The 25,571-nt window shown below is 44.8% G+C and overlaps 1 protein-coding gene across 2 annotated transcripts in view; it reads right to left on the bottom strand.

The window, feature by feature from the left end:
- Nucleotides 1-24,683, bottom strand: part of LOC110496864 (cyclic AMP-responsive element-binding protein 5) — a 29,235-nt gene extending 4,552 nt beyond the window's left edge. The window contains exons 1-8 of one of the 2 annotated variants that reach the window (XM_036953328.1): nucleotides 24,555-24,683; nucleotides 12,233-12,299; nucleotides 11,963-12,053; nucleotides 10,245-10,354; nucleotides 8,364-8,542; nucleotides 5,864-5,993; nucleotides 5,543-5,623; nucleotides 266-613 (exon numbers count right to left, since the gene is read on the bottom strand). In XM_036953328.1, coding sequence (XP_036809223.1) covers nucleotides 266-613; nucleotides 5,543-5,623; nucleotides 5,864-5,993; nucleotides 8,364-8,542; nucleotides 10,245-10,354; nucleotides 11,963-12,053; nucleotides 12,233-12,286 — 993 coding nt within the window. In that variant the 5' untranslated portion in view covers nucleotides 12,287-12,299; nucleotides 24,555-24,683. The remainder of the gene's footprint in view (nucleotides 1-265; nucleotides 614-5,542; nucleotides 5,624-5,863; nucleotides 5,994-8,363; nucleotides 8,543-10,244; nucleotides 10,355-11,962; nucleotides 12,054-12,232; nucleotides 12,300-24,554) is intronic. The other variant, XM_036953327.1, reaches the window with a different exon arrangement.
- Between the last annotated feature and the right edge of the window lie 888 nt (nucleotides 24,684-25,571).

Raw genomic sequence — 25,571 nt, 5'->3', positions numbered from 1 at the left:
GAAAACTTTGGATCCTCTGTGATAAGGGCTGCCTTCAAAATAGCACCCTAATTCCAATTTACTTTTGAGTAAAGCCCTACATAGGAAACGGGTTCATTTGGGATTCAAAAGGTCTATGCAATAGCACCATAATGTTGATGCAACAGTGGTGATGACAGGCAATTTTACAGATGTCAGATTACAGCAATTGGCAACCACCCTCACGCTAAACTAACAAAGCTTGATATAGAGTGGTTGTCATGTCAACAACTAGGTAATACTGTACCTGAGCAGCTATGGAGTGGAGGGGCAGGTGAGGCGAGGTCTGGTGGGTGTGGCTGGCCTGCAGGTGCGAGGGAGGTGATTGGTGAACCGGATGATGCGGCACATTCCCTGATTGGTGGCCCAGGCTGTGGGCATTTCCCAGGTGATGTGGAGGGGCGTGGCAGTGCTGCTGGTAGGAGATGGGCGGAGCCTGCTGCAGGTGCTGATGATGCTGCTGCTGCAGTTGAGTGTGCCGTTGGCGCGGTGACATCTCCATCATGTTAGCCATGGTGGGACCCATGTTGCCGTTGGCGACAGCTCCCGGGTGTGTGTGTTGGTGTTGGTGGAGGTGACCCACGGTTTTAGCTCTCTAAGGAATAAAAACATAACAAAACATAATACCATGAAATTACAATTACAACTGATCTCTTCAGGCCCTTTCTTACCAACTCCCAAGTGATTTTATTTTTGTCCAAAAAACAGACTTGGTGTTTAAAGGCATTAAAGCATTTCCAACAAACATCACCACTGAACTGAGCAAAGGCATACAACTGAAAGTCGTCATTGCTTTTCTTATTCTTTCTCTTCTTTTACAGCTGTGAAAACAGTTAAGAGGTCAAGAAGTACCAATCATCAATGACACTTCATATCTTAAGTTAACAGTGTATCACTTGATATCTTAAGGTAAGTGTATCACTTGATATCTTAAGTTAAGTGTATCACTTGTGTGTATCACCTTACAGGGGTGGCAGTTAGCCTAATGGTTAAAGAGGTGAGCCAGACACCGGAGATGGAATCCCAGGTGCAACAACGGACCTGGGATTCCAACGGAAAGTGAGCTGGCAAGCAGGGATACCAGCAAGCAGTATAGAGGCTTCACTACAAACCCGGGTTTGATTCCAGGCTGTATCACAACCAGCCGTGATTTGGAGTCCCATAGGGCAGCGCACAATTAGGGCAGCGCACAATTGGCCCAGCGTCGTCCGGGGTAGGCCGTCATTGTACACAAGAATTTGTTCTTAACTGATTTGCCTAGGTAAATAAAGGTTAAATAAATCCAATAAAATTCACCTACGGGATCGTCTGAGAACAGCCACCCATACAGCTGATGAAACTGTGGGTTTGTACAACCGAAGAATTTCTGCACAAACGGTCAGAAACCGTCTCAGGGAAGCTCATCTGTGTGCTCGTCATCCTCACCAGGGTCTTGACCTGACAGCAGTTTGGTGTCGTAACTGACTTCAGTGGGCAAATGCTCACCTTTGGTGGCCACTGGCACACTGGAGAAGTGTGCTCTTCATGGATGAATCCGGTTTCAACTGTACCAGGCAGATGGCAGTCAGCCTGTACGGCGTCATGTGGGCAAGTAGTTTGCTGATGTCAATGTTGTGAACAGATTGCCCCATGGTGCCTGTGGGTTTATGTTATGCGCAGGCATATGCTACGGACAACGAACACAAATGCATTTTATCAATGGCAATTTGAATGCACAGTAATACCGTGACTATATCCTGAGGCCCATTGTTGTGCCATTCATCCATCACCTCATGTTTCAGCATGATAATGCACAATTCCTAGAAGCTGAAAATGGCCCAGTGTTTGGGATTCTCTGGTACAACAGCGTGTTCCAGTTCCTACCCAATATCAAGCAACTTTGCACAGCCATTGAAAGAAGAGTGGGACAACTTTCCACGGGCCACAATCAACAGGCTGATCAACTCTATGCGAAGGAGATACTGTATGTCGAGCTGCATGAGGCATCTGGTGGTCACACCAGATACTGACTGGTTTTCAGATCCACGCCCTACTTTTTTTTAATGGTATCCGTGACCAAAAGATGCATATCTGTATTCCCAGCTATGTGAAACCCAATGTATTTCAACTGACTGATTTCCTTATAGGAACTGTAACGCAGTAAAATCTTTGAAATTGTTGCATGTTGTATATATCCATTGTGTAGCTGGAATGGACTGTTCGTATCATGTATTTGTGATTGATATGTGGTTGTCTCACCTAGCTATCTTAAGATGAATGCACTTACTGTCACTGGATAATATTTTTTTGAATTAAAAAATATATATTGTCACAAATGTATAATTTGTACAGTTCTTTAGAATTTTTTTTAGTTATTTGTTATATTTGACTGTAATACATAATAGTAATACTTTTTTCCCTGAGAGTGAGGCAGATATTTGGCATTTTGCAAAAAAAACATGATCATTGGTCTCTCTGAAATGAAACCATCAAGTGATAGATTTGAAACAAATACATGTCTGTCATTGAGCCAGTCCATGACTCCATGATTAGATAAAAACACAGTTCCATTAAACAATAAAAGCAAATTGACAAACATTTCTGAAAATGAATATATAGCGAATTGTAATGAACCTTTTCACTTCTATAATAGAATATAACTAATACATTGGCAAGCTATTTCACATTTTATTGTTTTACAAAGTGGGATTAAAATGTATTTAATTATCATTTTTTGGCAACAATCTATTACAAAATACTCTGTAATGTCAAAGTGGAAGATATTTATATTTTGAAATAAATAAATTCATAAATAAAATATTGTTGTTGCATAAGTATTTAACCCCTTTGTTTAGGCAACCCTAAATTAGTTCAGGTTTGAAATTTGGCTAAACAAATCACATAATAAATGACATGGACACACAGTGTGTAAAATAATAGGGGTTGACATGATTTTTGAATGACTGACCCTTCCTCCGTTCCCCATACAACATCTGTAAGGTCCCTCAGTCAAGTATTGTATTTCAAGCACAGATTCAACTACAAAAACCAAGGAGCTTTTCGAAAGCCTTATAAAGAAGGGCAGTGATTGGTAGTTGGGTACAATAACAAATTAGACATTGAATATCTCTTTAAGCATGGTCAATAATTATGTTGTGGATTATGTACTTAACCACCCAGACACATCAAAGATATAGTCGTCCTTCTGAACTGAGCTGAAGGACAGGAAGGAACCTGCTCAGGGATGTTACCATGAGGCCAATGGTGACTTTAAAACAGCTACAGAGTTAAATGTCTGTGATGGTAGAAAACTGAGGATGGATCAACGACATTGTAGTGACTCCACAATAATTACCTAAATGACACAGTGAAAATAACAATACAAATATACAGAATCAAAATATTCCCAAACGTGCATCTTGTATGCAACAAGGCACTAAAGTAATACTGCAAAAAACCACGGCAAAGGAATACACTTTTTGGACAAAATGCAAAGCGTTATGTTTGGGGCAAATCCAACACATTTTTAAAATGTTTTTATTTAACCTTTATTTATCTAGGCAAGTCAGTTCACAGCTCTAGCAGTGAGCTCTCACACTCAGCAAGAGAGGCCGGGCAAAGCTTGTGTCCCAATTGGCACCCTATATAGTGCGCTACTTTTGACCAGAACCTATAGACAGGCTATAGGGCTCTGGTCAAATGTAGGGAATAGGGTGCCATTTGGGACAGAAACAGAGAGTGTTTCTGGGGAATGACATCATCCAACATTACTATTGCTCTCGGTTATGCAATATTTCTTTAAGAGAAGTAGTTTATTTTTTCTGTTCCATTCACCAATGAAAAAATGGAGTACATTTAGAGAGTGCCAACAATGAGGTCATGTAGCTGTCTATGCCAGTTTTGCCAGCCACACAGACACACACACTCGCTCCCTTTTTCCTCTCTCACACACGCACGCACGCACACACACGCACGCACACACACGCACGCACGCACGCACACACACACACACAGACACACACACACAGACACACACACTCTCTCTCTCTCAGGAACAACAGTATAAGAGTCCTGGAGTTGTGTTTACTACATAGAAACCCTGTAACACTGGTTCTATGATTCCGTCACAGTTCTATACTGGTACATTACTCCAACAGGTTGATATTTCTGTGTGGCTGATCACCCTGAAAGCATGCCCTACTGTACTCTACCTCATGTGACAGAGTCAAACAGATATCCATCACTGTTTCACACATACGTCCCAAATGGCAATCTATTCCCTTTATAGTGCACTACTCTGGTCATACATTATGTAGTGCACTTTATAGGGAAAAGGGTGCCATTTGGGATGCATACATTCCCTCACTGAAGGCCTCACTATTTAACTTATTTAACTTGCAGAGTTATTGAATTCTAGAAAGGAGCTAACTTGACCTACTTTCAGTAAAGCTAACCTAGAGGCTATACAATTAATAAACCCACAAGTCTCATTCTCTAATCTGCTGAGCCATTTGTCAAGCTAAACAACAACATGTTTAAAATACATCAACTTTAGAAAACACCATTTCTATATATTTGTCCCAATACAAAGTCCAGAAACGAGTCATTCAATTCATTATAAAATTCCTAGACAAGCGACAGTTGTACGTTGGCCATGTCAAAGTCCTCAGGTCAAAACAGGTATAGATATGAGTCCATAGAGAGAGCTGCTACTCAGACAGAGGAGGAGAGTGTTAGAACACATAGACCAACCAGCCCCAGGCTGTGGGTCAGATGTTAGCCCGAGACCTTTCTGGTTCAGAAACATGACACCATATAGTCCCCAAGCACAGGGTCAGCCATTTCCTGTGTGTGTTGTGCATGTGTGAGGCTGGGGAGTCTCTTGGAGAGTCGAGTGCCTGTTTAAAGTTCTAGATTGTGAAGTGATTTGTGTGTGTTTTGTGTGCTGGATTTTACTTAGAGCAAATTCTTCAAGACAGCCTTTAAAAACGAAAAAGGGTGAATACGTGAGAAAAAGGTCAAGTTAAACAGAGAATCAGAAATATATAACTTTTGAGTGAATTACAGGGATAAAGAAGGCTAGAGGGAGAACATGTAAACTGTGACTTCCTCTGGTTGGGGATAGTGTATGTAAAGGTGTAGAGTTACACTCCGTTTCCTCTCTGTTCCAGCCTAGGAGGAATGAGAATAGCCAGAGGGTGAATGGGGCCCCACAGAGAGAGAGAGAGAGAGAGAGAGAGAGAGAAGAGAGAGTGTGTGTGTGTGTGTGTGTACATATGTGTGTGTGTGCGTGTAAATGTGAGAAGGAAAAGGTGAGAGAGTGTGCAAGAGCATAGGCAGCATGAAAAACATGACATACATAAGAGGTGAGTAGCTGTTCCATGTTTTGTATTGGAAGAAAAAGTTCAGGATAACAAGCCCAAACAACAGCTCCTCTAATCTCTGTCATCATAGAGAACCATGCAGAAACATGAACATCATGTGAAAGAAGAAAGAGCCTTCTAATTGGTCGGGCCCATGAAAGAGTATTCTGATTGGTCAGTACCTGAGGTGAAGAGCAGGAAGAGTTGTGGGCGGGACCTTGGATGCTCATCATACTGGACCCCATAGACATCTGTCTTTCCATCTGAGGAACATAACAAATTACTTATTATTTCTACACAATTTAACCTTGAAAACAAGTCAAATCTATTGAAATCTATACAGCCTGTAAATTATTTCAGTTTCAATCAGTTCCAAAGGATAATTAGTAAATAATTACAATGTAATACTGGGACTTGGAAATAGCAATGTAACAAGCAAGAGGTATTTCTCAAGTATAGGCTCCTTAAAGAAGGCCAGTGTAAGTAACGTTGTATGTACTCACAGACATGTGCTGGGCAGATGCTCCCTGCATGGCTGGGTCTGGCAGGGTGCCAGGCATGGAGGCGGCCAGGGGCTGTCTCTGTCTGTTGTTCCTCAGGTGCAGTAGGGAGGAGAGGGGCCCAGGGACAGGTCTGAGATCAGTGGGAGAAAGAAATACTCAGACGTCAGAGAACCTCAGTAAACAGCCTCTACACTGGTCTCAGATCAGGGACAGAGAAAAGAGAGAGAAACATGGGAGAGTGGAGAGGTTGAGCGAGAGAGAAGAAAGCGATTGAGATGTAAAGGGAGAAAGTTTGATGTAGCTGAGAAAGAGATGGAAAGTACGGTGAGATAAAGCGATAGAAAGAGAGGAGGTTCAATTAAAGTGATAGAGTGATAGAGTGAGACAGAGACAGAAAGATGGAAAGTAGAGGGGGAAAGTAATAGATTGAGCAGAGGGAGCGACATACGCCACAGAAGGGGCTGGGGTGCGATGTGATGATGTAATGCTTTTGGCCCTCAGCCAATCAGACTGCGTGGTCCTCCCTCGCTGCGCTGAGGTCATCCCTGGTGATGTCACCACTGACTCTTTAGCAAGCAGCGAAATAAACGTGCAAAAAGAAAAGAACCGAACCGAACCAAAACAACGCCTCCTAACGTAACCATAACAGTCCGCCCGGGCCAACAGCCAGACACTCGGAGATGGGGTCGTCGTAGAAACCAGTGGTAAACACAGGGAGAAACAGTCAGATCCCCGGAATCCAACACAGATCACCTCATTGCTAGCTCGGCCTGGGCTACAGAGCAAGACGTTGTCTGACTTTAACTGGCCATGTGATATGGTCCCTTCCCTTCCTTAGTCAATGTACTCTAATAGGCAGTACTATGTTGTAATCAACTGGACTGTACTACTCAACTGTACTATGCTGTGTTGTGCTCTGCTGTAGCTAAGCCCACTCTAACTCTTCTGAAGGGCTCATAGAACGTCTGTTACTTCTGAAACTCTAGGTTTGTGTCCCAAATGGCACCCTATTCCCTATATAGTGCATTACTTTTGACCAGAGCTCTATGGGCCCTGTTTAAAGGGAATAGGGTGCCATTAGGGACTGAGAATAGACCTCTAGCAGCAGTGTCTTGAAGTTCTGAAACATTTATTCTGAATGATTCAATGAACGTCACCGATTGGCCAGAGAGAGAATGTAAGGGCTCATAAAGGTATGTTAGAAGGTATCCATAACACACCATCTTTCCAGCACATGGACTGACTAGATAGCTCAACTCGCTCCCTCACACACCAGAGATACATGTAGCTACCTAGCTCTAGTTAGTAGCTGTGTGTGTGACAGGTTTCACAAAGCAGGGCCAGATGTCTGGAGTTGAGAGGAAAGACAGAGCCATGCCTAATCTCCATGCGCTGTAGTGTGATAACCACAGCCATGTAACCCACACCACCACACTGCCCGGGGCCCGGGCTGAAGCAGGGGCTGGGGTTGGTCGGGGTTGGGGCCGGGACTGAAACAGGGGCTGGTGTTGGTCGGGGTTGGGGCCGGGACTGAAACAGGGGCTGGTGTTGGTCGGGGTTGGGGCCGGGACTGAAACAGGGGCTGATGTTGGTCGGGGTTGGGGCCGGGACTGAAACAGGGTCTGGTGTTGGTCGGGGTTGGGGCCGGGACTGAAACAGGGTCTGATGTTGGTCGGGGTTGGGGCCGGGACTGAAACAGGGTCTGGTGTTGGTCGGGGTTGGTCCCGGGACTGAAGCAGGGGCTGGGGTTGGTCGGGGTTGGGGCCGGGACTAGAGCTTGGAACCAGATGACTGGTTTGTGTCAACGGCCGAGGGAGAGATGGCGGGTGAGGGGAAATATGGGGAGAGATGGAGGGTGAGGGGAAATATGGGGAGAGATGGAGGGTGAGGGGAAATATGGGGAGAGATGGAGGGTGAGGGGAAATATGGGGAGAGATGGAGGGTGAGGGGAAATATGGGGAGAGATGGAGGGTGAGGGGAAATATGGGGAGAGATGGAGGGTGAGGGGAAATATGGGGAGAGATGGAGAGAAAGAAAGAGATTCAAAGGGAAAGAGAATGAAAGAAAGAGGGATGGAGGTTGAATGGGACCAATGGTGTATTTTAATAGCCAGTAGCCCATCTCTCTCTCTCTCTCTCTCTCTCTCTCTCTTTCTCTCTCTCTCTCTCTCTCTCTCTCTCTCTCTCTCTCTCTCTCTCTCTCTCTCTCTCTCTCTCCAATTGTTTTCACTCTCCCCCATCCCCCCTCTCTCTCGCTCTCTCTAATTCATTAAGGCCTAATAAATTAGACTGTCTGGGGAATGACAGCCTGCTACAGACAGAATGAGCTATGGTTAGGACAGCAGAGGGGGAGGGGTGAGAGGTACAGGGAGGGATGGAGAGAGAAAGGTGAGAGAGAGGGGTGAAAGGTAGAGGTAGAGGATAGTAACATGTTGACAAGATGTGTGTGTTTGGTGTGTAATTGTGTGTGTGTGTCTGAATCTTTGTCTTTGTGTGCTTACCCTGAGTGTGTGAGCATGGAGTGGGCCTGGGTGATGACTGAGTTGGACTGGGCAGAGGGCAGTGCTTGCTGTCCAGCCATGCTGCAGCTTAGACCCCTCATACCACCATGGGACTGTGGTTGGTGTTGGGAGTGGGGCTGGTTCACACATGATGATCCATTCTGAGGGAGACTCTGAGTCTGAGATACAAGGAAGAGAAGACTCGTTTTAATATGTATTCTGTTGTTGTTTGAATGAATACACACGTCTACATACCAATTTTATATCTTGGAGTGTGTGGCATTGTGTGAATGTGTGTTGTGGGTCTGCGGCAAAGTGTGTGTGTGCGTGAATGCGTGTGTGTGCGCGCATCTGTGTGTGTGTGTCCGTTATGTGTCAATCTGTCTGGATGCTTACCCTGCCAATAAGAACGTGATCACCTGGTGTTTCTTACCTGCCGCAGGTCAAATATCTAAACCTTCCTGAATGTCTGTCTGACTCTCACTCACCTTTCACTCAATACTTTCCCATCAGTCAAAATGGGAAGCCAGCCTGGCAGTGGTGTAAAGTACTTAAGTAAAAATACTTTTAAGTACTACTTAAGTCGTTTTTTTGGTGTATCTGTACTTTCCATCACTATTTATATTTTTGACAACATTTACTTTTACCTCATTACATTCCTTAAGAAAATACTGTACTTTTAACTCCACTACATTCCTCCATACATTTTCCCTGGCACCCAAAAGTACTCGTTACATTTTGAATGTTTAGCAGAACAAGAAAATGGTCCAATTGACTCACTTATCAAGAGAACATCCCTACAGCGTCTGATCTGGCAGACTCACTAAACACAAAGGCTTCGTTTGAAAATGATGTCTGAGTGTTGGAGTGTGCCCCTGGCTATCCGTCAATTTAAAAAACTATAAAATCGTGACGTCAGGTTTCCTTAATATTAGGAATTTGAAATTATTTATACTTTTACCTTTGATATATTTTATCAATTATATTTACTTTTGATACTTAAGTATTAAGACTTTTACTCAAGTAGGACAGTTGGGTACTTTTCCCATCACCGACCCTGGTGACGGTCTCCTATTTGTTTGTCTGTTCCATTTGCTAGTTTCATACAACAGCCTCGAAACCTTGCTGGCTCTTTCTGGGTATCTGTAGAGCATATTGTGACAATTGCTGATGTAAAAAGGACTTTCGAAAAATAAATATGATTTGATTTGAAACCTAGCATGCAAGACTATCAGTATGCTCTCTGGTTACGGTGTTTAATGTGCTAGTACAGTAATTACTGTCATGATAAATGACAGTTTTGTTAGTTCAAGTCCATAGAGATAGAAAACTCTAAGCCTGTTTTAGCATGGGCAGCGCCATTGAGGACTTTCACCATTTTGAAGTAGTCAACTGGGTGGGACTTCCTATGGGTTAAGGAAGGGTCACATAATTCCATCCAGGTCACCAGGAGCCAATTAATTATACTCTTGAGCAAATATTCCATTACTGCAGGTATATCGCCAACCTTGGCTTTATACCAGTTCAAACAACACACTCTAGGTGGCAGTGTGCACCCTTTAAGTTTGTTTGCCAACTCATAGAAGTAGTAGAAGTGGAGATGGCCTTCAATGGCACTGGCCGTGCTCTCACAAATGCCATAATTGGACAGATACAATGATGCAATGTCTATGCTAGTCGGAAATAGGAAACTAGTCGGAAATAGGAAACTCTGATGTCGGAAACATTTAACTGCTTGTAGTTATACACGTGCTGCGTTCAACGATTCAGAAAGTCTGACATTTTGGAGTTTCCTAGTTCCAACTAGCATATGTTCAAGTCTCATCCGCTTGCTCTACATGTCTGAGATTTCATGGGAAATGTAGTTTTTTCGTGTGTAACCTGTTTAATGTTCTGTTCTTCCTGTGCCTGGCGGAACTCCTGTTCGATCTCATTGAAGAGACCCACCTCCTCACAGTTACGCAGGAAACGGGTCGGCGTTGGGGTCTGGTCTGATCACACATAGCACAGAGAGAGCAAACAGACGTTAAGCATCAAACAGATATCATAACAACCATGATATTGCTACATTTACATTGTAGTCATTTATCCTGAGCGACTCACAGGAGCAAATTAGGGTTGAGTGCCTCGCTCAAGGGCACATCAACAGATTTTTCACCTAGTTGGTCCAGGGATTCTGGCCCAATGCTCTTAACCACTAGGCATATGGAAGTACACAGATAGGTTTTGGTTGTGGCAGAGACTGATCTAAACCAGCACCTCAGGCAGTTTACAGCTGGCATGGTTTCAACATCACTGGAACTATGTTCAACTTGTTTTGTGTAGCCTTCCCTACACCACCATGACAGCCTTCCCAGCCACAGGCCCAGGAGCAGATCACGAGGCTTTAGGGTGATGGTTCCCCTAGCCACTGATTTTGGGTCAGTTTTGCATCTTCCTCACTAATGGCTATGGGGAAGCTGATCCTATATCTGTACTTAGGGGAAACTTCACCCAAGAGCGATCACCATAGTAACCAAGATAAGATCAGACAGAGACTGATTCTCTCACCTATAGTCTAAACTATCAGGGTTGAAAGGCCGCGAGGTCAGGAATCAAGAGTCACAAGCTCGGCACTCCTTTGTTTTGACAGGAGATTTCCTCCAGGAGGGCTGAGTGTCTACAGGCCCCTGCAGGATAGAACCTGACTGGTGTGGGTCAAGGGTCAACAGAGATGTTTAAGTCCAGAGAGACAGACAGCCGTTGCCACGGTAACAGACAGACAGGGTCTTCGTCTGGCCTGCACGATTGAGAGTGTGTTTTTGTCTGAGGCTGAGCCTTGGCCACCAGTGCTCTAGTCTGCTGTGGATCGACTGTTCTCTTCTCGTCTCTGTATGTGCTGCAAATACTATAGTATCTTACCACTACTGGTTATCAATACAAGTCATCAGTATACTGTACTGTTCTCTACGTCATCGTTTTTTCATCAACCACAGAAGAGGTCACACGCGCATGCAAAGACGTAAACACACACACACACACAGACGAACATGAATACACATGCTCACACACACATGCATACACACACACACATGGTCAAATACACACGGACACACAGGCCTGAACCAGACAACACTACGCTTGAGTGACAGACAGTCGGTCAGAGAGGTGAAGGGGGAAGGGAGGCAGGAGAGAGGAGAGGGGGAGGGATAAGACTTATCAGAACACTTCTACCGATCGGAAGGGACGAGAAATATTATCATACCAGTCAGACACACAAACTCTACACTAAAAAATCCTGACAGACTGAGAACATTAGTGAAACCCAAATAAAGAACTCTGGGTAATAAGTTAATACGGGTGAAACATGGGGACGGAGAACGAGAGAACGAAAGAGTCAGGGTGAAACATGGGGACGGAGAACGAGAGAACGAAAGAGTCACGGTGAAACATGGGGACGGAGAACGAGAGAACGAAAGAGTCAGGGTGAAACAGAAAAGGAAAAAGAGGGAATCTATGGCATTGGAGGTTAACCTTGACTGGAAACAGAATATAAATAATCATCATTACAAAGCTAATGTCCTCTCTATGCTGTCTACATCTATACATGTTCTTCTCACCTGCGAGGGGATCAGCCTTGGTGGAGGAGAACTTGAGGGTCATCTCATGCTTGTGTCTGTGGATCATCAGGTGGTCTTCTGTTTGGAACCGCTGTATGGGGCGAAGAGCGAGAGAGATCAACTTAGCATGCTCACTAAAACATTGATTTATGGAATGACTTGTTAAGTGGCATAGATTTATCAAATCTGACTTATGATAAAATAAGATTATTAGATATCAAATCATCATGCAGTGAGGAGATTGTTTACGAGAGTTCCCCACACACACACCTGCGAGCAGCCAGGAGCGCTGCACCTATATGGCCGGTCCTGTTCATCATTCATCTCTATTACAAACCTACAGTCAGAAAGACAAGAGGAGAGACAAACACACAGTCAGAGAGACAAGAGGAGAGACAACCCCACAGTCAGAGAGACAAACACACAGTCAGAGAGACAAACACACAGTCAGAGAGACAAGAGGAGAGACAAACCCAAAGTCAGAGAGACAAGAGGAGAGACAAACACACAGTCAGAGAGACAAGAGGAGAGACAAACCCACAGTCAGAGAGACAAGAGGAGAGACAAACCCACAGTCAGAGAGACAAGAGGAGAGGCAAACCTACAGTCAGAGAGACAAGAGGGGAGACAAACCCACAGTCAGAGAGACAAGAGGAGAGACAAACCCAAAGTCAGAGAGACAAGAGGAGAGACAAACACACAGTCAGAGAGACAAGAGGAGAGACAAACCCACAGTCAGAGAGACAAGAGGAGAGACAAACCCACAGTCAGAGAGACAAGAGGAGAGGCAAACCTACAGTCAGAGAGACAAGAGGGGAGACAAACCCACAGTCAGAGAGACAAGAGGAGAGACAAACCCACAGTCAGAGAGACAAGAGGAGAGACAAACCCACAGTCAGAGAGACAAGAGGAGAGACAAACCCACAGTCAGAGAGACAAGAGGAGAGACAAACACAAATGGTCAGCATTTTAAGAGTGACTTAAAGTCAGCAACAATCTGGACATCCTTTTGGTTTAAGATCAAGTCAGATCCGATCTGACATAATCAAATCCGAATAACACTGACTATACAGTATATACAGTATACACGACTAATACAACTTGAAACCAATCCAATTCTAGCAGTAGTGGCCCATACCCACTGATGAAGGATGACTGTTGGGACGGAACCTTATCTCAAAGACAACGATCCAGTCAGGGTCACTGTGAGTGTGACACAACGTAGGGCCCTGAGTTTTTCCCAATCAGTGTGTGATAGAGAAGATTCAGGGCATCATTTTCATAGTGCAAAAGAATTGTACAAACTGCAAAAAATACCATAAACCTCATTATAATCTGCCGGCTTGATTTAATTAGAAACTTTTCTTCAAGATTGTGCCTTATAAACAGACACAAATGGCTGTTAATATGTCTACTGAATGACACTCTACTCTCAGGTAGAGGTGGGCGTTATGGACAAAAATAACACTTTACCTGACACCCAGCGTCATAACACGCTAGGAAATGGTCATAATCATGTCAAAATGTCATGACAGCTGACATAACTTGTCATAACACTGTCATGACCCATATATTTACACCTGTTGTGACATGTATTGTGTTATTTTATGGCTGGTTATGACATTATGACATCATCAGTCTTGTCCTGCTCATGAAATCTGCTCCTGCCTTCATCCCAGTCATCAGAAACAGAGCATTGGGGTAGGTACATGTCTAACATCATCAATGTGTGTGCAATTCCAATGTCATTTCATATGGTCAATTTCAGAAAATGTTATATAACATAAGCATACTGTTGACAAGTCATCTATGGTGTAATGGAATGTGTTGCCCTGTGTGGTAGGTTTTGTGGGTTTTGAAACTTATTTAGGTGTCATAACCAGCCATAAAATAACGCAATAAATGTCACAACAGGTGTAAATATGTATGTCATGACAGTGTTATGACCATATTATGACAGGTTATGACACGTTATATCTGCTGTTCTGACATTACGACATGGTTACGACCATGTCATAACGTGTTATGGCGCTGGGTGTCAACTGTTAACCAAAAATTCATATTGCGATAAATTGCCTGAATTGATGCTTTAATAATAAATAGAAGGATACGTTTATAACATTAATGTGCACAACTGTTCTTTAAATGATACTTTCAACTACTACTACTAGATTGATGGTTGTAGCCAATCGCCAATATTAGCAAACTTCTTTCATTTCAAACTTCACATTTCTCTAGTATAGGCTACTTATCGCAATGATATGAACAGCACATCTCTTGACTTGAGATGTGATTCAAGTTTAAGTAGACTGTAGACCTATGCTGTCTTTCTCTTTGTTAGAGAGCACTCAAGAAGTCCCATTTCTGAACAACACAAGCATTGAGACTTGAGGAAGACTTGTGAGAGATTTGAGAGTTAGGGACAGAGGGTTCATGCTAACCCCAAGCTGACCCCTACCACAGCAGTGAAATTAAGATGGAGGGGGGGGGGGGGGGGGGGGGGAGTTGATGGGGGTAATTATGAACTATTAGAAATGCTAGCACTTCATTTTCCACTGAGACCAGAATCTAGTGAACTCTGACACGCCAGACATTCCTCATGGCCGTGTCGAATGCGTCCCATGGCCCAGGGCTCTGGTCAAACGTCGTGCACTATATAGGTAATAGGGTGCCATTTGGGATGCAGACAGAGGTGTGTCTGAGTCAGGACACATATTTTCAGGAGAGCTGATGCCTGGGTCTTATGAGGAGAGCTGGGTTGGTTGGTTGGAAAACTCTTCAAATGTGTTTTATTTCTTAACTGGCAGCGTCCTCTGAGAAGGCTGCTCCTGTCAACTGTAGAAAGACAACAGAAAGACACCCACACATTATGCTGCCAATTGCCATCTTTATTGACAATGTTTTGATCCACAACCATCTTTGCAATGTCCCTTTATATCAAGGCAATTATCGTTTCAGCTTGAGCTCTTTATGACCTTAGTCTCTCTAGCCTTGAAGATGGAGTCCTTAACGGTCAAACTGCCACGTCCGTTTCTGATATTACAACAACAAGGACTGCAAACAACCAACTCTGTTTTTTTCCTCTGACATCATTGCATGTGTGATAGAACAGCAGCATATGTACTGCCATTTTTAACCTTGATGCTCCTCAGCTCTGCTTCATCAACAAAACAATAACATTGGCTGTGGGGCGGACAGTGGCGCTGTTTCCCATGATGACCAGCCCTGCGCATGGATGCAGAATACACCGGTCGTCGGTTGGCCAGAGGTTAGCCACCATACTTGTCATTCAGCCACATTACAGAGGTCACTAAGGCAACTATTTCCATGGTGAAATGTGATTCATCACTCCAGAGAACGTGTTTCCACTACTCCAGAGTCCAATGGTGGCAAGCTTTACACCACTCTGGCTGACGCTTGGCATTGCGCATGGTGATCTTAGGCTTGTGTGCAGCTGCTCGGCCATGGAAACCCATTTCATTAAGCTCCCAACGAACAGTTATTGTGCTGAGGTTGGTTCCAGAGGCAGTTTGGTACTCGTTAGGCAGTGTTGCAATGAAGGACAGATGAGATTTAGGCGCTTCAGCACTCGGTGGTCCTGTTCTGTGAGCTTGTGTGGCCTATCACTTCGCATCTGAGCCATTGTTGCTTCTAGAAGTTTCCACTTCACAATAACAGCACTTACAGATGACAGGGGAAGCTCTAGCAGGGCAGAAATTTGACAAACTGACTTGTTGGAAAGGTGGCATCCTATGACGGTGCCATGTTAAAAGTCACTAAAGCTCCTGGGTGGCGCAGTGGTCTAAGGCACTAGCTGTTCCACCAGAGACTCTGGGTTCGAGTCCAGGCTCTGTCGCAGCCTGGCCGCGACTGGGAGGTCCATGGGCGATGCACAATTGGCCTAGCATCGTCCGGGTTAGGGAGGGTTTGGCCGGTAGGGATATCCTTGTCTCATCGCGCACCAGCGACTCCTGAGGCGGGCTGGGCGCAGTGCACGCTGACCAGGTCGCTAGGTGTACGGTGTTTCCTCCGACACATTGGTGCGGCTGGCTTCCGGGTTGGATGCGCATTGTGTCTAGAAGCAGTGCGGCTTGGTTGGGTTGTGTTTCGGAGGACGCATGGCTCTCTACCTTCGTCTCTCCCGAGCCCGTACGGGAGTTGTAGCGATGAGACAAGACAGTAACTACTAACAGTTGGATACCACGAAATTGGTATCTTAAATTTATACACCTGTCAGCAACAATTGTTTGGCTGAAAAATCCACTAATCCACAAATCCACTAATTTGAAGGGGTGTCCACATACTTTTGAATATAAAGTGTAGGTTTAGCCTGAGAGAGTGGGGATATTTTATTTATATTTTTATATTTTTATATTTGTATTTATATTTTATTTATAATTATTTATATTGTATTTAACCTTTATTTAACTAGGCAGTTAAGAACAAATTCTTATTTACAATGACGGCCTAGCCCTGTCAAACCTTAACCCGGACGACGCTGGGCCGATTGTGCGTTGCGCTATGGGACTCCCAATCACGGCCGGGTGTGACACAGCCTGGAATCGACCAGGGTCTGTAGTGACACCTCTAGCCCTGAGATGCAGTGTCTTAGACCGATGGGAGCCAAAGTGGTGTTTTGGTTGAGGGGGGATATATGGACACACTCACACTAATGTTCAAGTTATGAGGGAGAGGAGAGAAAGGGGGGAGGAGGGGTTGAGAGATATAAAAGGTGAGTGACAGAGAGAGGATGAGGGGTATAGAGAGATTTACAGAGTGACAGAGAGAGGATGAGGGGTATAGAGAGATTTACAGAGTGACAGAGAGAGGATGAGGGGTATAGAGAGATTTACAGAGTGACAGAGAGAGGATGAGGGGTATAGAGAGATTTACAGAGTGACAGAGAGAGGATGAGGGGTACAGAGAGATTTACAGAGTGACAGAGAGAGGATGAGGGGTACAGAAAGATTTACAGAGTGACAGAGAGAGGATGAGGGGTATAGAGAGATTTACAGAGTGACAGAGAGAGGATGAGGGGTATAGAGAGATTTACAGAGTGACAGAGAGAGGATGAGGGGTACAGAAAGATTTACAGAGTGACCGAGAGAGGATGAGGGGTATAGAGAGATTTACAGAGTGACAGAGAGAGGATGAGGGGTACAGAGAGATTTACAGAGTGACAGAGAGAGGATGAGGGGTACAGAGAGATTTACAGAGTGACAGAGAGAGGATGAGGGGTACAGAGAGATTTACAGAGTGACCGAGAGAGGATGAGGGGTATAGAGAGATTTACAGAGTGACAGAGAGAGGATGAAGGGTACAGAGAGATTTACAGAGTGACAGAGAGAGGATGAGGGGTACAGAGAGATTTACAGAGTGACAGAGAGAGGATGAGGGGTATAGAGAGATTTACAGAGTGACAGAGAGAGGATGAGGGGTACAGAGAGATTTACAGAGTGACCGAGAGAGGATGAGGGGTATAGAGAGATTTACAGAGTGACAGAGAGAGGATGAGGGGTATAGAGAGATTTACAGAGTGACAGAGAGAGGATGAGGGGTACAGAGAGATTTACAGAGTGACCGAGAGAGGATGAGGGGTATAGAGAGATTTACAGAGTGACAGAGAGAGGATGAGGGGTACAGAGAGATTTACAGAGTGACCGAGAGAGGATGAGGGGTATAGAGAGATTTACAGAGTGACAGAGAGAGGATGAGGGGTATAGAGAAATGTACAGAGTGACAGAGAGAGGATGAGGGGTACAGAGAGATTTACAGAGTGACCGAGAGAGGATGAGGGGTATAGAGAGATTTACAGAGTGACAGAGAGAGGATGAGGGGTATAGAGAGATTTACAGAGTGACAGAGAGAGGATGAGGGGTACAGAGAGATTTACAGAGTGACCAAGAGAGGATGAGGGGTATAGAGAGATTTACAGAGTGACAGAGAGAGGATGAGGGGTACAGAGAGATTTACAGAGTGACAGAGAGAGGATGAGGGGTACAGAGAGATTTACAGAGTGACAGAGAGAGGATGAGGGGTATAGAGAGATTTACAGAGTGACAGAGAGAGGATGAGGGGTACAGAGATATTTACAGAGTGACAGAGAGAGGATGAGGGGTACAGAGAGATTTACAGAGTGACCGAGAGAGGATGAGGGGTATAGAGAGATTTACAGAGTGACAGAGTGAGGATGAGTGGTATAGAGAGATTTACAGAGTGACCGAGAGAGGATGAGGGGTACAGAGAGATTTACAGAGTGACAGAGAGAGGATGAGGGGTACAGAGAGATTTACAGAGTGACAGAGAGAGGATGAGGGGTACAGAGAGATTTACAGAGTGACCGAGAGAGGATGAGGGGTACAGAGAGATTTACAGAGTGACAGATAGAGGATGAGGGGTATAGAGAGATTTACAGAGTGACAGAGAGAGGATGAGGGGTACAGAGAGATTTACAGAGTGACAGATAGAGGATGAGGGGTACAGAGAGATTTACAGAGTGACAGAGAGAGGATGAGGGGTACAGAGAGATTTACAGAGTGACAGAGAGAGGATGAGGGGTACAGAGAGATTTACAGAGTGACAGAGAGAGGATGAGGGGTATAGAGAGATTTACAGAGTGACCGAGAGAGGATGAGGGGTATAGAGAGATTTACAGAGTGACCGAGAGAGGATGAGGGGTACAGAGAGATTTACAGAGTGACAGAGAGAGGATGAGGGGTACAGAGAGATTTACAGAGTGACCGAGAGAGGATGAGGGGTACAGAGAGATTTACAGAGTGACAGAGAGAGGATGAGGGGTACAGAGAGATTTACAGAGTGACAGAGAGAGGATGAGGGGTACAGAGAGATTTACAGAGTGACAGAGAGAGGATGAGGGGTATAGAGAGATTTACAGAGTGACAGATAGAGGATGAGGGGTATAGAGAGATTTACAGAGTGACAGAGAGAGGATGAGGGGTATAGAGAGATTTACAGAGTGACAGAGAGAGGATGAGGGGTACAGAGAGATTTACAGAGTGACAGAGAGAGGATGAGGGGTATAGAGAGATTTACAGAGTGACAGATAGAGGATGAGGGGTATAGAGAGATTTACACTGACTGTTGGAGCTAGGAACAAAACCAGGTGAATCCAGGTGAAAGCTATGATACTTTTTTGATGTCACTTTTTTAATTTTTTAGCCTTGAGACAATTGGACATAGATTGTGTTGTGTGCCATTCAGAGCGTGAATGGGCAAGACAAAATATTTAAGTGCATCTTAACAGGTTATGGTAGTAGATGCCAGGCGCACCGGTTTGTGTCAAGAACTGCAACACTCCTGGGTTTTTCACGCTCAACAGTTTCCGTGTGTATCAAGAATGGTCCACCAACCAAAGGACATCCAGCCACCTTGACACAACTGTGGGACAAATTGGAGTCAACATGGGCCAGCATCCCTATGGAACACTTGACACCTTGTGAGTCCATGCCCCAACAAATTGAGGCTCAATTCTATATAAGGAAGGTGTTCTTAATGTTTTGTACACTCTGTGTAAAAGGTGAGTGACTGACAGAGAGGAGGAGGAGGGGTAGAGATATAAAAGGTGAGTGACTGACAGAGAGGAGGAGGTGTAGAGATATGAAAGGTGAGTGACTGACAGAGAGAGAGGAGGAGGTGTAGAGATATGAAAGGTGAGTGACTGACAGAGAGAGAGGAGGAGGGGAGAGATATAAAAGGTGAGGGACTGACAGAGAGGAGGAGGTGTGGAGATATGAAAGGTGAGAGACTGACTAAGAGAGATGAGGAGGTGTGGAGATATGAAAGGTGAGAGACTGACTAAGAGAGATGAGGAGGTGTAGAGATATGAAAGGTGAGAGACTGACAGAGAGGAGGAGGTGTGGAGATATGAAAGGTGAGTGACTGACAGAGAGAGAGGAGGAGGTGTAGAGATATGAAAGGTGAGTGACTGACAGAGAGAGAGGAGGAGGTGTAGAGATATGAAAGGTGAGTGACTGACAGAGAGGTGTAGAGATATGAAATGTGAGTGACTGACAGAGAGAGAGGAGGAGGTGTAGAGATATGAAAGGTGAGTGACTGACAGAGAGGAGGAGGTGTAGAGATATGAAAGGTGAATGACTGACAGGGATAGATGATGAGATGTAGAGATATGAAAGGTGAGTGACTGACAGAGAGGAGGAGGTGTATAAATATGAAAGGTGAGTGACTGACAGAGAGGAGGAGGTGTAGAGATATGAAAGGTGAGTGACTGACAGAGAGGAGGAGGTGTAGATATGAAAGGTGAGTGACTGACAGATACATGAGGAGGTGTAGAGATATGAAAAGTGAGAGACTGACAGAGAGAGAGGAGGTGTAGAGATATAAAGGGTGAGTGACTGACAGAGAGGAGGAGGAGGGGTAGAGATATAAAAGGTGAGTGACTGACAGAGAGGAGGAGGTGTAGAGATATGAAAGGTGAGTGACTGACAGAGAGGAGGAGGTGTAGAGATATAAAAGGTGAGTGACTGACAGAGAGAGAGGAGGAGGGTAGAGATATGAAAGGTGAATGACTGACAGAGAGAGATGAGGAGGTGTAGAGATACAAAAGGTGAGTGACTGACAGAGAGAGAGGAGGAGGTGTAGAGATATGAAAGGTGAGTGACTGACAGAGAGAGAGGAGGAGGGGAGAGATATAAAAGGTGAGGGACTGACAGAGAGGAGGAGGTGTGGAGATATGAAAGGTGAGAGACTGACTAAGAGAGATGAGGAGGTGTGGAGATATGAAAGGTGAGAGACTGACTAAGGGAGATGAGGAGGTGTAGAGATATGAAAGGTGAGAGACTGACAGAGAGGAGGAGGTGTGGAGATATGAAAGGTGAGAGACTGACTAAGAGAGATGAGGAGGTGTGGAGATATGAAAGGTGAGTGACTGACAGAGAGATGAGGAGGTGTAGAGATATGAAAGGTGAGTGACTGACAGAGAGAGAGGAGGAGGTGTAGAGATATGAAAGGTGAGTGACTGACAGAGAGAGAGGAGGAGGTGTAGAGATATGAAAGGTGAGTGACTGACAGAGAGGTGTAGAGATATGAAATGTGAGTGACTGACAGAGAGAGAGGAGGAGGTGTAGAGATATGAAAGGTGAGTGACTGACAGAGAGGAGGAGGTGTAGAGATATGAAAGGTGAATGACTGACAGGGATAGATTATGAGATGTAGAGATATGAAATGTGAGTGACTGACAGAGAGGAGGAGGTGTATAAATATGAAAGGTGAGTGACTGACAGAGAGGAGGAGGTGTAGAGATATGAAAGGTGAGTGACTGACAGAGAGGAGGAGGTGTAGATATGAAAGGTGAGTGACTGACAGATAGATGAGGAGGTGTAGAGATATGAAAAGTGAGAGACTGACAGAGAGAGAGGAGGTGTAGAGATATAAAGGGTGAGTGACTGACAGAGAGATGAGGAGGTGTAGAGATATAAAAGGTGAGTGACTGACAGAGAGGAGGAGGTGTAGAGATATGAAAGGTGAGAGACTGACAGAGAGAGATGAGGAGGTGTAGAGATATAAAAGGTGAGTGACTGACAGAGAGGAGGAGGTGTAGACATATAAAAGGTGAGTGACTGACAGAGAGAGATGAGGAGGTGTAGAGATATAAAAGGTGAGTGACTGACAGAGAGAGGGGAGGAGGTGTAGAGATATGAAAGGTGAGTGACTGACAGAGAGGAGCAGGTGTAGAGATATTAAAGGTAAATGACTGACAGAGAGAGAGGAGGAGGGGTAGAGATATAAAAGGTGAGTGACTGACAGAGAGGAGGAGGTGTAGAGATATGAAAGGTGAGTGACTGACAGAGAGAGGAGGAGGTGTAGAGATATGAAAGGTGAGTGACTGACAGAGAGAGAGGAGGAGGTGTAGAGATATGAAATGTGAGAGACTGACAGAGAGAGAGGAAGAGGTGTAGAGATATAAAAGGTGAGAGACTGACAGAGAGAGGGGAGGAGGTGTAGAGATATGAAAGGTGAGTGACTGACAGAGAGATGGGAGGAGGTGTAGAGATATGAAAGGTGAGTGACTGACAGAGAGAGAGGAGGAGGTGTAGAGATATGAAATGTGAGTGACTGACAGAGAGAGAGGAGGTGTAGAGATATGAAAGGTGAGTGACTGACAGAGAGAGAGGAGGAGGTGTAGAGATATGAAAGGTGAGTGACTGACAGAGAGAGAGGAGGAGGTGTAGAGATATGAAAGGTGAGTGACTGACAGAGAGGTGTAGAGATATGAAATGTGAGTGACTGACAGAGAGAGAGGAGGAGGTGTAGAGATATGAAAGGTGAGTGACTGACAGAGAGGAGGAGGTGTAGAGATATGAAAGGTGAATGACTGACAGGGATAGATGATGAGATGTAGAGATATGAAATGTGAGTGACTGACAGAGAGGAGGAGGTGTATAAATATGAAAGGTGAGTGACTGACAGAGAGGAGGAGGTGTAGAGATATGAAAGGTGAGTGACTGACAGAGAGGAGGAGGTGTAGATATGAAAGGTGAGTGACTGACAGATAGATGAGGAGGTGTAGAGATATGAAAAGTGAGAGACTGACAGAGAGAGAGGAGGTGTAGAGATATAAAGGGTGAGTGACTGACAGAGAGATGAGGAGGTGTAGAGATATAAAAGGTGAGTGACTGACAGAGAGGAGGAGGTGTAGAGATATGAAAGGTGAGAGACTGACAGAGAGAGATGAGGAGGTGTAGAGATATAAAAGGTGAGTGACTGACAGAGAGGAGGAGGTGTAGACATATAAAAGGTGAGTGACTGACAGAGAGAGATGAGGAGGTGTAGAGATATAAAAGGTGAGTGACTGACAGAGAGAGGGGAGGAGGTGTAGAGATATGAAAGGTGAGTGACTGACAGAGAGGAGCAGGTGTAGAGATATTAAAGGTAAATGACTGACAGAGAGAGAGGAGGAGGGGTAGAGATATAAAAGGTGAGTGACTGACAGAGAGGAGGAGGTGTAGAGATATGAAAGGTGAGTGACTGACAGAGAGAGGAGGAGGTGTAGAGATATGAAAGGTGAGTGACTGACAGAGAGAGAGGAGGAGGTGTAGAGATATGAAATGTGAGAGACTGACAGAGAGAGAGGAAGAGGTGTAGAGATATAAAAGGTGAGAGACTGACAGAGAGAGGGGAGGAGGTGTAGAGATATGAAAGGTGAGTGACTGACAGAGAGATGGGAGGAGGTGTAGAGATATGAAAGGTGAGTGACTGACAGAGAGAGAGGAGGAGGTGTAGAGATATGAAATGTGAGTGACTGACAGAGAGAGAGGAGGAGGTGTAGAGATATGAAATGTGAGAGACTGACAGAGAGAGAGGAGGAGGTGTAGAGATATAAAAGGTGAGAGACTGACAGAGAGAGGGGAGGAGGTGTAGAGATAGATATAAAAGGTGAGTGACTGACAGAGAGGAGGAGGTGTAGAGATATGAAAGGTGAGTGACTGACAGAGAGATGGGAGGAGGTGTAGAGATATGAAATGTGAGTGACTGACATAGGAGGGAACATAAAAAAGCGAAGACAGGCACAGCAGGATAAGAGCACAGACAGAGAGAGAAATAGTTTGTGGTAGAGAGAGGGAGGACGGAGGGAGATCGAGGGAGGGAGTGTTGCGGGGACACACACCCTATTCCCTAAGTGCACAGCTTTTGACCAGGGTTTTGATCAAAAGTAGTACACTATGTAGGGAATAGCTGCCTTCTGGGACGCATAGAGACGGAGGGAAGGAGTGTGCTGAGGAACAGCCGAGGGCAGGCTGAAACCTGCTCTGAAGCAGTCACCATATTTCACCCTGCTCCACATGTGTGGAGGTGACTTCATAGGTGTGTGTGTGTGTGTGTGTGCACATGTGTGTGTCACTGTTAAAAATAAATCAACTACCCCGTTCATCATCATCATCATTATCACCCCCACAATCTTCATCACTACAACCATGAAATATGATTCTGAATACTAGTTTTGACTAGGTTACTAGGCTACTGAAATTCTATTACAAACTCAAACATGGGCTATAGTATGATGTGTTTTAGGGCTAAACAACAATTGCACTAATGCAAAAGACAATAACGTTTATCAAATCACTCGGCATCATATGGAAACACACACACACATTCTAAATTCACTTGTCAGTTTGATTGCCCAAAATGCTTGTCGTGCGCAAAAACTTCAGCAGTTGTTTTCGAAATAATCAACTTCCAACTTCCCCTTTTTCTGTAGTCTGTACCAAGTTCTAAGTTAACTCAAATCACCTACGAATAAACTGCTACTTCACGTACACAAAAATCTGATAGCCTTCAGTCTAATGTGAAGAACATGACCCGCGTTAAATGGACCAACCTGAGCCCCTCATAAACAAGCCGACACCGTTGGGGATTGCGGTCCCCCCCCCAAATAGACATGCAGCTCGTTGATGAACCAAAACGGGACCAGCACTGCACACACCAAACTTAAAGAAAGCAAAATAAAAAATGTATCGCAAAATCTACCAAACACTGAACTCGTTCCAGTCTAAAAACAATTTTTAAACGAGCCGAACAATTGTGGGCGATAGAAAGTTCGTTGTGATAAACTTACCTAACAAGTGGAGCGGACAAGCGGCACTGAGTTGAGAGGAACCACGTTGGACTGAAGCAGGATTACAATACATTCTATTTGCAGAAGCATTACATCACCCCTAGGGTGACGTCACGTGGGATTCCTGAACTTCTAAATCATTGCGGTCCCGCTTCGGAGGGGGCGTGGTTAACTACTAGCCCGGGCTCGGAACGACTGTATGCGTATTATAGGCAACAGTAGGCTGGCATCTCGCTCAAACCTCCACCACCTTCAACAGCTGTCTGTCTGCCTGGGACTGGGTGCGCGGGACGCAACGGTACGCCAGACAGGCCTTGGGGACAGAGGCATCGAGGGAACTGGTACGAGATCAGGGGAGAAGGGTGGAGGAAGATCGGAGGGGAGGTCTATATGTCACTAGCCTTTGCGCAGAGCCGTACTGGACGTCCCAGCGGGGTCTACCTCTGTACAGAATGTGTTGATTTGCTGAAGGCTATGTGAATGAGTACGATATTGTATTTCGAGTTACTTTCGTGGTTCCATAATGGCTTTTTATGTCAATAAACACATCAAACAGACAGGAAGTCAAGTCCACATTGATTCCGGAGCCCAGACTTAAAGTAGAGGACCCCATGTCTCTAAAACAAAATAAATAAAATAGAGAGAGTTTCAGACTAGGTTTCGAGCCACTCAGGGCACACCTGGACAGTCACACCAGGACTCCATTAGGTGTAATGACAGCGACCTCAAATTGCCTTTATACAGTGAGCTCCAAAAGTATTGGGACAATGACAAAAGTTTTGTTGTTTTGGCTCTGGACACCAGCAGACTGTCAGCTTTCATTTGTGGGTTTTGTAAATAATCTCCCCATTATAGGGGACCAAAACTATTGGGACAAATTCACTCACATTTTACCAGTCAAAAGTTTGGACACCTACAGTACTCATTCCAGGGTTTTCTTAATATGTGCTATTTTCTACATTGTAGAATAATAGTGAAGACATCAAAACTATGAAATAACACATATGGAATCAATGA

The sequence above is a fragment of the Oncorhynchus mykiss genome, chromosome 18, assembly GCF_013265735.2.
Source record: "Oncorhynchus mykiss isolate Arlee chromosome 18, USDA_OmykA_1.1, whole genome shotgun sequence".
Lineage (NCBI taxonomy): Eukaryota > Metazoa > Chordata > Actinopteri > Salmoniformes > Salmonidae > Oncorhynchus > Oncorhynchus mykiss.
The sequence above is the reverse complement of the archived record's forward strand: the minus strand, read 5'-3'. Positions and strand labels throughout refer to the sequence as shown.